This window comes from Chaetodon trifascialis, chromosome 21, assembly GCF_039877785.1.
Source record: "Chaetodon trifascialis isolate fChaTrf1 chromosome 21, fChaTrf1.hap1, whole genome shotgun sequence".
NCBI lineage: Eukaryota > Metazoa > Chordata > Actinopteri > Chaetodontiformes > Chaetodontidae > Chaetodon > Chaetodon trifascialis.
In genome coordinates, this window is record NC_092076.1 from 9464367 (window position 1) to 9479308 (window position 14942).

A 14942-nucleotide genomic window follows, 5' to 3' on the forward strand; every position below is an offset into this window, starting at 1 on the left:
CCCGGGCTCAAAACCAGTCACTGGGCACCTGTATTGTTTTTAATCATACAGCCACTGTAACAAAGACCTGTCAGCTTTTGTATCATGACAAACCAATTTGCTTTGACTTCTTGGGGAATGCATTCATTTTTTGTGGATCTTGATTGCCTACTTGTGCATCAGAAGCACCGGTGCTGTGTGTCACAACACTGTCAGATCCATAAGCGTGAGTGATGCTGGAATAAGTATTGTCTGGCTCTGGGATTTTACAGTCTGCTATTGCACATGTTTATCTAACTATAATAAATGGAATTTGCAAAAACAGTAACATGATTTGGTATCGTAGGTAAGTAATAACCCTGTCATACCAAAATCAAATTAGACCATGTTTCTCTGACTGTTCAGGGACGATAGTTGTAGATGTATGAGGATCATTATTTAATATTCTGATGTTTTATTATAATTAGAATTGTATATAGTTATAACTGTATGTATTCTGATTATTAGTAACCAGATACGTTAAATAAACTGTGCAGATTTATTTAAATGTAACTGCTTGTTGACATCACACGTGCCAGACCTGAGTGACGCAGGGCTGTGACGCCATGACGCACCTCAGAGACTTCAAACTAAGCCGACTGTCGCTTTCTCAAGTTTTCTGCGGAACAGAAAGTCGGTGAAAACTGCGGAGGAGGAGAAACAGACCACTGTAAACTTTGTGCAGCAACGCCAGACCTCACAGCACAATACACGAATAAAAACAGTGTAAGTTCATGCCAACGTATCCGTCCCTACGTTTAAAATAGAAACTTTTCGCTAACGAGATTTACAGTATGCTAACTTAATCAGACGCCCAGCTAGCTAACAAGTTTGATTGACTTCTTTAACATATTAAACCGGTGATTAAAGTTGCTTTTAGTTTGGAGCTAAGCTAGCTTTGAGTTTATTTATGCTGCCTTTAACTCGTTTGAGCGACCGCCTGAGCAGCGCTGACGTTAAGGAAATGAAGCATTAAACGTTAACGTTAGCAAGAGCAGCTCAGGTGATTCTTAAAACATCATGTACAATCAGTTAAATGCAACACGTTTGTCTACCTCAGATGGCTGGAGAAGCTAATGAGCCAACTGAACTTGCTTGGGAAGAAGGGAGGCTGGCTGGAGAGGAAACAGACGCCAAGCCTGACCGCAGAGGAAGATTTCTGCTGTTTGGGAGGTGACTTCCTTTTCAGTGAACCCATACTTCATGAGGGAAAAGGCATAGAGTTTGAGCAAAACAAGCATATGTTGCCTTGATTTAAGATGCATTTCTTCACTTGTAATGGTTCTTTATCAAACTGTCATCTGTGGCCTAGTACAGTACAGTATGTGTTGATGGTTGTTGATGCTTTGCTTGTGATTCTTGCCATCTGCTCTACACAGTGTGTGTGGCACTGAGGGCCATGCACATACAAGACTGCCTCCTTTTCTTCAGAGTGTGCTTCTCTACTGAAATCCTCTCTACGTTGTTCTGTTTTTTCCATCAGCCTTTTCCTTCACTGTTCACTGTTAACTGTCGTCTTCAGTGGCAGAATTTTTGTGCAGGCTATTTGCGGTTTGTCGTTTTGTCCCCAATTGTTTCTCACTCCTCGTATCATGATTGCACATTTTCCTCAAGTAATGGTTGTAAAGCTGTTGCTGTGATGCTACACCACTGCCAATTTAAACTAAATATGAATGAAGATTGACAATTCTTTCTACATGAAGGTGGTATTGGCTCCTCTCAAGCCTCAGCTAATCAAAACTTTGAAAATGATGAAATGTATACCCTTGATTTGACACAGCAACCCAGTTCGGATAGTCTAATTAGTGTGATGGGGCAAGGCATGTGAAAGCAATCTTAAACTCAATTTTGGGTCTGATGTCAGTCCTCAAGTGGTTGCTCAGAATTAGGCTGCACTACAGCAGAGTCTAAAATCGTGGATATGTGAACTCAGTATGATATCATAGCTTGTGGGCCCTTTCACACTCTGTCTTATGTCTCATTTTGCCTCTTTAAAGTGTGACGTTGACTAACATGAGGGAGTAGCCTCTGTTTATTCCAGTCTGACACACAAGGTGGCACTATGGACCTTTGTTGTGGGGGAAATCTGGATGGTTGTTCTCCCAGACACTTGCGTCTGTGTGCTCTGTGGAGTGATTTCTACCTCAAACTGTCATCACATTTCTCTCTCTTTTTCCTGACTTTCAAAAACCATAAAACAACACAAAGAAGCAGCTCAGATTTTACATTTGAAACAAAAACAAATTAAAGAAGGCTGAATTTTTTTTAAATATAAAACATGGCATGCTATGTTAAGACACACTTAGTGTTTAAATGCTGTATGCCTAATCTGCTGGATGGTATTTGTCATGGCTACCTGATAACAAACATGATCACAGAGCATCACATAAAACTGATACCACCTTATCTACAACAAAACTGGAGTGTGTTTTTCATTGGAAGAAGGCATGACTAAACGACTGATCAGCTCGTGATGCTGTCTTGCCATGACATCTGTAAAGGACTGGCATATAATATCATAAAGGTATTGATAAGTGTCTGTATTTCTTGATTGGTTGGTTTTTGACTAAATCTTGCCACATCTTGAAATTAGGATTATTGAATAGCCAAGGTGTCTCTTTGGTTATTTGTAGCACGTTAAGGTGTTTAGCAAAGCTGTGATTTTCTTAGTAATTCATGTTTTTCTTTAGTTGTCCCCCTTCTTGTGCATCCAGCTCTGTAGTTGAGGTGATAAGGCACAGTATGTGTGTCAGTACAGGTGGATTCTGTGCCTGTCAGCACAGGAGCAACTTGTTGCCCTGTCTGACCTCAGCAGGGAGCGAGGCGCAGGGGCCATGTGTGAATAGGCCTTTAGAAAGCACTGGTGTGGTGGCGAGGCTGCTGACTCAGGCGGCTCACAGTGCGCCGCCCCTGTCCTCAGCACCTGCTGGCCCAGTCAGGTGTCCATCCAGTACAGAGAGCATGTCAGTATCCTAGCACACAGCCAAAAATTAAGCTGCCAGGTCTGGAGAAACGTACTCTTTTTGGGGGAAAAAAAAAGAGCCGAGACAAAAACCAACGCATTTCAGATGCAGAGTGGCGTAGCGCTTAATGACGAACCCAGGTAAGACAGACACAACCGCTTATATTCCTCTTCACCGTCCTCCTCTTTCTGCCATGCCCAGCCCACAGCAAAACAGAGTTGCAGCGCTTTGCCCACCCTCGCGCAATTGTTTGGTACAGTATGTTGGCACAGTTTGGAGGTGGGTGGGTGGGGGGGGGGGGCTCCTAAAGTTCTGGATCACATGTTTATTAGAATATGGTCGGGCTGGCTGTGAGTGTATGTGCGTGAGACTGTTAGTGCGCATTGCTGTGTATTGTTCCCTGCTTGAGTAACTTGATGACGAGGCTCTTCTGGAACAAGCCTGGATTTTCTGAGCGCCCCAATGGGCCGCTGTTGGCTTAGCTATCTGGATGGATCTTTTGAAGAATGGAAATATGACAGGTCTGTGAGATTTGCCACTCATAGGAGATTTCCTCTCGCTCAATCTGCGTTAATGTGCCTCTGATTTTTTTAATATCTGCGCCAAGCAAACATGTTCTAGTTTCTTCTTTAACCCAACGGTGGATTACTGCGACCAAATTTGGCTGCGACATTAATGCCTTATTTGAGAATGTATGTACTCTGATTTCTGAGTAAGTGGTTCGGAGTTTTTTGTTTGTTTAGTTTAGTTTTTTTCTTGCACTGGAAGTCTTGACATTTACGTATATTGAAGTGCCTGTTATTTCTGCTTAAAAGATACCGGCTAATAACATTCAAGATTGCATTTTCACTTGCAAGATGCTGCTATGAAAGGTAACCATTGATGTTACGGAAGTTCTGACTGTGCTTATGGGCCTCGTTGAAGATAAGCAGATGTTTTTCTGCCTTGTAGCATCAAAGACGTTGGGTTTGTGTGTGTCAATTTTTTATTTTTTTTTTAAATTGAATGTCCTGGTCGTTTGTTATTGTTATACTCTTATATTCATTTTCATGTCATTCCTGTTCCTACGATTTACTTTATTTTCGTTTTAGACAGCGATGTAGGTATATCGTTATGGATGTGATCTGTGATGTTACCTTCTTTCCTTCAATAACGGTTATTTTAACATAGATAAAAGTATTGATTTGAGTCCATATTATATGTTCAGCTGATGTTCCATGATCCAATTCCAATAGTGCTGCGATCCCCAGATGAACCTTCTATTTCCATTTTGGAGTCTTAAGAATAGCTTTGGTAAAGTGACACGCCTGCCTGCTGATGCCAGCTTGGTATAGGCGTATTATTGTGCACTTGACAGTGTAACAGGAATCTGTTTCTATTTAAATCTGCACAGATTTTGATGTTAAGCTTCCAGTTTCTTTTATCGATGACTGGTGATATTCCATATTCTTATCTAACTGCTGCTCAGACTTATCTGTCTGCCGTTTCAGTTGTCTGGTTGCACCAATGGACAGTGTTTTGTTCTTCATGTACAAAACATTACTTTTTTGCAAAACCTTACACACAAAAAAAATAGCATCTATTTGTACTTGTTAAGGGGACTTTCTACAGCCTAAAAGCATTGAAGGCCATTCAGAAACATAGAGTGGTCCTATCAACCAACCTATGACTGTACCGGCTCCAGCTTTTGTGATGGGAGGAATAGCAGTCTTTCAAAAGATCACCTGAACTTAAAACATTTTGCATTAGGTGCAGCTCAAAAGTCAGGAATTTAGCTGTAAGTTTTGATTTTTAACAATGCTGCTGTCCTTACTCATCTGTTTCTGTCTGACTCTGTCAGTAAGAAGAATAAGGATGGCCAGACGCGGGAGCAGGACTACTCTTCTGAAAGCCATTACAGAATTGTTTCACCAACATTCCAGTATAAGATGAGCCACCAGCGAGTGGGCAAGTGTATCATCATCAACAACAAAAACTTTGATGAGAAGACAGGTACAGCAAACATGTTTCAAACACAGAGTGTGGATCAGTATTGGTGCATAAGGAGTGTGTTTTCTAATGAATTTGTCTTGACAGGGATGAATGTACGCAACGGCACAGACCGAGACGCCGGTGAGCTGTTCAAATGCTTCAAGAGCCTTGGCTTCGATGTCTTCATCTACAATGATCAGACATGTGAGAAGATGGAGCGTCTTCTCAGAGAGGGTGAGTAGTGAAGTCCTCGCTCATTCTGTGTTGGTGCTCCAGACACTTTTCTTGTTCTTTCATGTGCGGACATAACAATGTTAAACTAATAGAGACACCTTTTTCTGAATTTTCTTTCGTACTTGCTGATGTTGTACCAAGATGCAGTGTGGGTTTCTGTTCCTTGTCATTCCTTTAAGGGATATTGTAACTGATGATGATAATAATAACAGCAATGATAATAATAATGATCTTGTAACACTGCAGACGAGGATACCGTGACACACATATTTTCAGAGACAGTTACCATACTGTGAATGGTACTGTGATATTGTTGCATACCATGAACAAGTTCACATTCAGGACTCATCACAATAGTGGTTACAGTTTGTTTCTCAGCAGTTCAGACAGCAGGTGGTGCTGTTCTGAAAGTAATCACATAAATCCTGCTGAAGTGGCCCGCTTGCAGGCCAAAAGATTATACTTTTGGTGTCACTGGCTGGATTCATTACAAAATACACAAGTCACCTCTCAGGTCATATGCCTGTGGGAGCGGCAGTTAACTTATTTGTTTTCTAAGATATAATGTGACATTTTATAGGCTGCTATTCTTCAGACTCTGTACACGTTTTGTCCAGATAGTTGGTCAGTTTCTTTCTTAGGTCCTTCCTTCCATTCAACACTGCATCCAAAGCAAGATTCCCCCTTCCTTATCAATATAAGGCTCAAAAATTTGTATATATCTCAGTCTAGGCACTTGGAGGTGCAATTTTCTTAGCACATTCACACTGATGTGGACGAGCACCGCTGTGTGTTTGGGTCAAGCAATGTGCCGAGGGGAATAGCAGTTAATATTAACTTAATAGCAACAAAAATTTCTTAGTTACACCATAGTAAGTTTAGTTGCAACCTCAAACTCTTCATGAGTCTTGATGGACGAATAAAGGGCTAAATCAACTCCAGACGGGACCATTAAGTTACTGATAGCACTCACTAATTTGGAAGTTCAATGAGACCTGAGCCAAGCTAAGAGTTGAGTGTTTGTTTGTGTGTGTATGGGTCAGCCTCGGAGGAAGACCATAGTGACAGCTCGTGTTTCGCCTGTATCCTGCTAAGCCACGGTGAGGAGGGCATGATCTACGGAACAGACGGAGCCATGCCCATCAAGACCATGACCTCATTGTTCAGGGGAGACATGTGCAAAAGCTTAGTCGGGAAGCCAAAACTCTTCTTCATCCAGGTACAAAGACTTTTAAGACTTTTATTTCTACATGAGAGTGACGAATAAAAGTAACTTTAACAGTTGTTTTTGTCGAGAGGACAGATTGAAATGCCTTTCTGTAGCTCCCCACGGACAGCTGATAGTTAATTGTGCAAACTTTTGCCCGTCTCAGCTTTTAAAAACAGTTAATTTTTAATTGCTTCACCAGGTCATCGTTGAGAAAGCTACTCAGGATCACAATGAAATGTCATTTCATTTACTTCACCAGGCTTGTCGGGGTTCCGAATTTGATGATGGTATACAGACAGATTCAGGTCCGCCAAACGATACCCTGGAGACAGATGCTAATCCAAGACATAAGATCCCTGTAGAGGCAGATTTCCTGTTTGCCTACTCCACTGTTCCAGGTAAACCACAGCTTTGAATTCAAAGTCTTCATTTTGAAGTATATATGTCTAATCCAAAATACAAACACCAACCAAATATGACCCTGATTCCGCACTTCAGGCCTAGTTTCAGTGCTGACTCATGCTGATCTTCCAGGGTATTACTCATGGAGGAACCCTGGGCGAGGCTCCTGGTTCGTCCAGGCGCTCTGCAATGTCCTCAATGAGTTTGGCAAGCAGCTGGAGATAATGCAGATCCTGACACGGGTCAACTACATGGTGGCCACCAGCTTCGAGTCCTGGTCTGAAGACCCACGCTTCAGTGAAAAGAAGCAGATTCCCTGTGTGGTCTCTATGCTGACAAAAGAACTCTATTTCAACTGACCACCTACTGTAAGACACCACATGACTGACTGATGGACTCGACTGACTGTTTCAGGTACCGACTATGCGGTCAAAGCATTCAGGGATGATTCAGGCCCAGCAGGACATTGCACATTTGGAGCACATATGACATTTTGCATGTGTAGTTGGGCCCGAAAACAAGCACTCTGTGAGAAAAAGAAAAATATTTACAGTGGCACTCCTCGTTCATGTGTTGATGGTGAAACTTCTTCTTCTTCAGGTTATTCTTCAGAACAATGGCGTCACATTTGATCTGATCTTTTTTTTTTGACAGGCATTGTGAAATATCAATGTTATTCTTCCAGCCCGGAAAATTTGCTGCCAGTTTTTGTGGGTTTGGGGAATCATATCTGAATATGTGTCTCCCCATTTTCCAGCATCTGCAATAGTTTATTTCGATTAAGTTTATCGTCTCACATACACGGTCATACTGATCTCTTAATTTAATGCATTTTCTAAGCACTGAGAGCAGGGGGCAGCCATTGTGTGGTCCCTGGGAACAAACTCCAGTTGTAAGCCAGTGCCTCGATCAAGGGCGGACAGGAGAATTAACCTAACATTTATACTTTTGATGGTGAAACCGGAGCATCTGGAGGAATCATGGGGTTAACATGCAAACTCCACAGAAAGCTCCTGCCCCAGCTGGGAACTGAACTCAGGCAACAGTGCTAACCACTGAGCCCCTGCGCTGCCCCTCACTGCGCTGCCCCAGTAGATTTTGAAAGGATCTGTATAAAGAGGACAGGAGTCTCTGGGCTAAACTTGGCTCTTGGATTTATCACGCAAGATGGATTCTGACTATTGACTTTTGGTGTTCTGAGAGAAGACTCTCCAGAAACAGATCACGGACCTGTCTAATGCAGTCTGATGCATTTGTGCAGTGTACAATACTCTGTCACCATTAAAGATCGATTGGAAACCAGATGACAGTCCAATCCATCCATTTTCTTCCGCGGTGTTCCCAGGTCAGATAAGATGTATAATCCCTCCAGCGTGTTCTGGGTCTACCCCGTTGTCTCCTACTGGTTGCTCGTCCCTAGAAAACCTCCAAGGGGAGGCGCCCAAACCATCTCAACCAGCTCCTTTCCATATGAAGGAGCAGCGGCTGTACTCCAAGCTCCCCACCTGATCTGTAAAGGTGAGGCCAGCCGCCCATTGGAGGAAACTTATTCTGGCCACTTGTCATTCTTTCAGTCACTACCCAGAGCTCGGGTCCATAGGTGAGGGTTATAACGTAGATCAGCCAACGCTGCACCCACCCGCCTGTCCATCTCACGCTCCATTTGTGTCAGGTGACAGTTGAATGTTTTAAAAGCCTTCACAAATCAATCTTCTCCTTTGGATTTATCTAATATGATTTACCAAAAACAGCCCGTGTGTGGGCTCTTTTGAGATGCCTTCATCAGCCTGTAGAAATCCCCACTGAAAAACTGAATAGAGTGACAACAAACCCTTGGTTTGCCAGGAGAGATGCATGATTAGAGGGGAAAAAAAGCATCTGGAAAATGGATCAGATCATTTTCAGCTATCAGTGTTTTAATGTTTTCGGCTGTCAATTGTCCAAAAAAAAAAAAAAAGCGACTAAAAAAAAGACAACACTTCTCTGAGCAGAAACATGTGACGGTGCTTTTTGCCAAAGGCTCAGTGTCTCAGCCTTCCTAGCAAGTTTAAGTTGGTAGCAGCATGCTAGCATCCTCAGGTTCTTTAATGTCCCATGAAGTGGGTAAATGTCATGTCAAAGACTGTCATATACTGTACGTACGGCTAGGAGGGTGTGATCTTTTGCTGTGTACTGATAAGTTTTATGAGATTTTGGGCCAAGTGCGTAGGTCATAGTCCACTCCCATGAAAGTAAGGAAGGACTTCACTCGCTTGTTATTTCGAGTAAGTGAAGTTTATGTATTTGCACATGATCAAAGTTACGCACTTGTCTTATTAGTGAGGGTCCAACAAATCAGTTTATGAATTTCCCTTTAAAGTTAGGCATTCCTCTTAAGTACCTTTAATATAAAATAGGATGCATGCTGTCGGATTTTTACACCAGAGAGAACTTAAGAATGTCAAAAACTGCACCAGAAGTTTGGGAAATATCATATTATACAGCTGGACTAGGGCCCAGAGCACTAATGCCACATCATTTCACTGTATATTAGTGTCGTACATTGTCTTTACATACACTACACTGTAAAAAGTACCCAGCAAGGTCTTCCTATTTTTATTTTTAAAGCTGAAAGAAAGATTTAAAAGCCCAAATCCTAAAAGAAGAAAAATTATATGTGAATTGCTTTTACATATTATTTAGTGCGGCATGCCAGCTTTCTTTTTAAAAATAATATTGTAATAATTAAATAAACAGATTATTATTATTGAGTTATATTGTAAAATCAAAACTTTTGAGTATAATAGACATTTGCTGACGGTCTTCACAACCTCCACTAAGTTTTGTTTCTGCAAATTCGCTGTGTTATCGTCCCAAAGTCTGTCAAATCACAGAGGCAGCTATTACTGGTGGTGACAAGTCTGATCACACACACTCCACATGTCCGCAATACACACTCTCATTGTTGCTGCAACGTTTTTTCATTATCCACACGATTGCATGTGTCAGTAACTTCGGGGAAAAGTTCAGCAATAGCTTTCATTTGTCATATTTTCCCCTCTTCACTCCTTGTATTTTTTTTAATCAGTTTTTTTTCTTTTAACTTTTACATTCATATTTATAGCTACCAGAAGTGTGATCAGTACTGCCTTAAGTTAGAGACATGTCCCAAGCCACACCCAGTGCACTTGTCCAACACAGCCACAACTCTCGACACATGGATCTCTGATCAGTGATGTGGTGCCCAACCTGTGCTGAAAGGAGTGTTTGCTCCACTTGTTTTTGGAATGGAATTGAAGGAGGGAAAAATGTATTTTGAAGGGTAAAATTTTAAATGCTTTCCGGTGTTAAATGCTGTTGTCCTCAGGAATATATTTGAAAAGATTTGGAAAAATGAATGAATGAATTACATTGAAAGTATAATCTGGCCCAATTTTTTTTATTTTTATTTGGGGCAATACCTTGTTTAAATAACTGCAAAACAGAGGAATGCTTATGTAAACATTTTATTGTATTAAACATGAAGAATTTACTGTGTAAGGAGCTTTGTGTCATTTTTCTTGCACATGCTGTATGTAAACACAGACCGCACTGAAAGGTTTGTTTTAAGACCGGGAAGATGTTTGTGACAATGAATACGCTGAATATTACAAATATTTAAGACGCAATAAACTAAATTGTTCTGAATTTCTTCTTTTAAATATATACATTGTCACTATAAAAAGACACAAAAAGACAACCAACAATGAATTCAGCCTACAAGTGTGCCCTTGTAGTCAAAGCCTGAAATAGGTTGTTGACGCCAGTGCTAAAAAAAGAACATCTTACTTCTTGACTTCCTGACTTTCTCCTGATGCAACTCCAATTGCAAATTTCTCATCTGGGTACTCTGACTCATCACAGCATTTTGCATAAAAATAAACCCTGCGCTAGAGTACGAGGCATGTCATGTTAGTTTTGGCGTGTCCACAATTAAAAAAAAAAGCTTGAATGACATGACCTGAGGCGTGAATCTAAAATAGAGATACACGGGAGGAGTCCCTCTAGGCACATTTAGCCTGACATGCACAGCATCCAGAGCTGATGTGTCAGGAGTTAAGAATGTCGTGCCCCCAGACTGCAACACATTCCTGTCCTGACCCATCTGCCCCATTCTTCCTGCCCCTCAGGCCTTCAGCCCCACCTCACAGCACAGGAGCTGACCGGGAAGCATCGCAGATCTTAAGGGACTTCCAGTTTGTGCCTTCGTTGTCGTGACCGGGACACAATGCTTGATGTAGGATGTCCGTGAAGGTCCCGGCGCAGAAGCAGTGGAGGGGTGTCATGGTGTCAGCTCCTAGAAAGCACGCCAACCCCCCGGGGAAGCTGCAGTACACCCCGATGCGGGTGAACTGCTTTCCTGCCAGCAGAGGAAGCTCATGCTGGACTCCTCCGTGCCAGGCTGTGTAGTCTCCATTAAAATATTCCACACACCAAGACTCTTTCCCTCGGCCCAGCCAGGAGTCCTCCTCTCGACCCTTGCGCGGGATGCTCGGGTAGGTGAGCCCCAGCTCCCAGTAGGACTTCCCACTCACCTCCACTTCCCAGTAGTGGCGACCCTCGCTGAAGCCTTGTTGGCTGACTACGTTTAGGGTGGTGTCAAAGCGGGAGGGAGTCTCTGGGACTTCCTGCCAGGTGTCTGTGTAGGTGGCTGAGTCACCTTTGGGAGAGATGATCAGCTTGGGGTGGGCGGTGTCAGCGTCGAGGACAACATCTGCAGCATCTGTGTGAGGGACACCAGAAACATTCAGTGTGTGGTGTGAAAGATTCTGCAGACGTGTTGTCCTGTCCTCCCCGCAAGTGAGACAAACGATCTAATGGTGTAATTGATAGTAATTGTAAGGCTTCACACACATTGTGGCAAGGGGCACATGTCAGTCTACCTGTCGGCGGGGGAACTCACAGCTCTGAAACAGTCTCTTGGTGACAGGAACCTGGGATCTGATGAACAGCAGCAGGTTGATGGTAAGACTCAGTAGCTGTTCATTCTTGAACTCATCCATCTGAATCAGGTCCGGGTCGGTCACCCTCAGCGTCTCAGATATCCTAATTTCAGACAATGAGTTCATACCTCTGAATGCATTTAATTAATTGACCCATGATAAGACAGATTTCACACAAATATAAATCCATACACTATGTTCAAATGCTAATAAAGCTTGGGAGAATCAAGAGAAATAAAAAAAAATAAACATTTAAATTTGATCAACAAATGGGAAAAATGTGTGTGGAGGAAAATTTAATAAGCACTTTCATTGCAGTTTGCTCAACACATTTTGTCTAAGAAGCGTATGTTTGTCCTTCTGATGGACAAGGATGTGTTTATCAAAATAACATCAGTGCATTTCAGTAAACGGGAAACTGACTATGAGCGGTAACTAAACCACTCAAGGGAAATTACACAACCTCATCAGATTCTCCCCTGCGGTATTCCCCGTTTGTCAGGAAGAAAATATTTGACATGTTTGGCCACTGCAGATGCCTTTTGATATGTTTGTTTCTGCACAGTCTGTCGCTCACACACAAGAAGTAAGCTGTTACCTCCAGGAATATAAACATACCTTTTCTGCATGTCGGGATTCTGGAAGAGACAAGCCAAGAATAATTACTCATCTTAGTACCACTGAGTGACAGCTTGAAACAGTTGCTTTTACACCCCATCAGTCGTATGAAATCAGAACTTTCTGAATGTCTGTTACCTGAATGTCAGCCTCTTGTGTTTTCATCTGGGCGCCAGCGTCGGACAGTTCCCGGTCCAGTTCCTGAGTGAGGTGGTAGCAGTCCTCTATCCTGTCCTCCACTAACCTCTCTGTGGCCTCATGCTCCAAGTCCAGCTGGGTCAACGTGATCCGAAGATCCTCATCCAGAACCCGCTTCATGTCCTCGTACTTTTTCCTGATTTTCTCCTTCACTGCGTCGGTCTTTTTCTGAGGTGAAAGGGTCAAAATGTGGGCGACAAGTAAGCAGTAAACAATAAGCCACTGCTTATCAAACAGTTGCTGATTAACTTCCTGCTAAAAGATAAATAAATTAATTGACTTTTATCATTTCATCTGTAGAGCACACCATATGCAACAATTAGAGTATCCACAAAATAACATACAGCAGAGTCTGCAGAGTGCAACAAACAAAAACATGCTTTGTTGATGGAAGAGTGCAGGAATGGCATACAAGAAGGGCCACGAACACAGAGCTGGTCAAAAGTGCATTTCAGGAATTCATAAGTCATGTAACCTTGAGGTAAAGGACATGCTCTCTATTCCACCACTGTTGCCTAAATTAAGGTTGTTCACAGACAATGAGGCTCCACCAATCTGTGCTAAATGTGATGTCTGAATTTTAAGAAGCATGCCATCATTTGATCATAAAGATTGCAATTTATGTCTACGCTCAGCAGGACAGTTAAACAATGTGATCAACTTACTGTTATCTCCACCTGCTTAGCTGCCAGCTTCTTCATCCTGTAGGCGATGACATCTCTTTGTCTCTGCAGGTGCTGCTGATGTTTCAGATACACTTCCTTTGAAATACACACAGGCAGAAAACATGAAGAAAATCAAAAGAAGCAGATCAGGAAGCACAGGTAAAAGGGAACAAAAGGTGAGGGTGCTGGGTCAAAAGTGTCACTGGCTTTTCTTCTCGAAAAAGAAACCAAAGTCAAAGTGCTTATGTCGTCTGTGGCCTTCCCTCCTACCTTACTATTCATTTTCTGTGTAGCGCTGCGGATTAAACTCCACTAACCAGCGACAACACGACCACGAGGGCTTTTATAGGCCTGTCGTGGACGTAAAGGCTTTGTTGTGGGGGAGGGGGGGGGGGGGGGGAGGGTGGCCTTGTGATGTTCCCGGTGCTCTTGCAAGCGTGTGCCTTGTTTTATTAAGGAGAGAGCATGAATCTAAACTTTGAAGACAAGAACAAGGTTTCAGCCAGAGAAGGGTGAACAGATGTCAGACTTGAGGAGAAGTTATTCCGTGTCCCAGCTCTATTTATACCGACCTGACACCGACCTTGATGTATGTGTGTGACTGCGTGTGTGTGTGCTTGTGTCCTACATGCACACTGGAGGACGTTATGAGACACTGATGGTGCTTTTGTAGCTCATGGACAATTCGTACATTGCTTTTCACAAATATAGCGAGTGCACAGAGTGACTGAAGCGCCTGTTACGTCTTCACTCGGAGAAAGTTAAATTTGTCTCAGCGAGCGCCTGTTTCAAAATGCTTGCCGTGACCCAGATGGCCTTTTACACGCGTAACACAAATGGCCCATGCTTATGCACAAGCAGGAAGAAGTCAAATGTGCCAAACACAACCCTAATGATGTCACATTTCAGTCATGCACATGCAGAATATGTCTCAAACCTGCCTCTCAGAACCTGTCCGGCCTCCTTCCTCCTGCCTCTTATCCTGACTTAATTTTCATCAGAGGACATGGTAAAAGTGGCACGGCACCACAGGGCTGCACACCGCCATCTGAATGCTGCATCGGCTGTGATCGCTCAGACTGACATGTCTGCTTGCAAGATGATATCAGAAAGAGCCGCTTTGGAGAGGGATTCGCTTGTCATCTCAGATTATGTCTGCGACTGGGGCACTGCTGGTAAATCAAACTTAGATCAGTGCTTCATATGTCTCTACTACTTTTAATAAAGCAAGGTTTAGGTTTTTATTCTCCAACCTCTCCACCAACCTCCAACCAAAGAATGACAACATAGTGAAACACATGTGAAATAATGTCAGATATGCCTTCAAAGGAGAACTCTGCATTGATGAACACTTAAAATGGTCCTTATCTGCTCATAACTCTATTATAGTGTGTAATAAACCCTTATTAAATGTATAGTGCCTAACCCTAACCCTAAATATGGGAGTTAAAGTAAAGTGAATAAGACACATGAACTGGTGCAACTCACTGAACAATCTATAAGTCACCTGTGTGTTTTCATGTCACATTTAAGTGGTTTTGTCATTATCTTGACTCCTACATCTTCAAGCTGTTCGCCTGACTTGCTCCTGAAAAGTCTCATAATCTCCTTCGCCTGTGGACGACCTCGCTATAAGCCAGCTACACTCATCAGTCATCATCAGACATCAACCTATGAATCACCTGATGTCAAATGTTGACAT

The 14942-nt window shown here is 42.6% G+C and overlaps 3 protein-coding genes across 3 annotated transcripts in view; 2 read left to right on the forward strand and 1 right to left on the reverse strand.

Moving 5' to 3' along the window:
- Positions 1 to 14942, forward strand: part of cpn1 (carboxypeptidase N, polypeptide 1) — a 130517-nt gene that overhangs the window by 94862 nt on the left and 20713 nt on the right. The gene's annotated exons all lie outside the window — the stretch shown is intronic.
- On the forward strand, positions 597 to 7342 carry casp7 (caspase 7, apoptosis-related cysteine peptidase). Its single transcript, XM_070990777.1, has 7 exons — positions 597 to 744; positions 1079 to 1191; positions 4822 to 4973; positions 5058 to 5186; positions 6230 to 6405; positions 6656 to 6794; positions 6931 to 7342. Exons 2-7 carry the CDS (start codon positions 1079 to 1081, stop codon positions 7155 to 7157), a joined length of 936 nt encoding a protein of 311 aa, XP_070846878.1. The 5' UTR covers positions 597 to 744; the 3' UTR covers positions 7158 to 7342.
- Positions 10962 to 14897, reverse strand: LOC139350027 (E3 ubiquitin-protein ligase TRIM39). The gene is made up of 7 exons (XM_070991115.1): positions 14823 to 14897; positions 13483 to 13552; positions 13241 to 13332; positions 12516 to 12743; positions 12378 to 12397; positions 11720 to 11862; positions 10962 to 11539 (listed from the first exon to the last, which is right to left on the reverse strand). Exons 1-7 carry the CDS (start codon positions 14895 to 14897, stop codon positions 10962 to 10964), a joined length of 1206 nt encoding a protein of 401 aa, XP_070847216.1.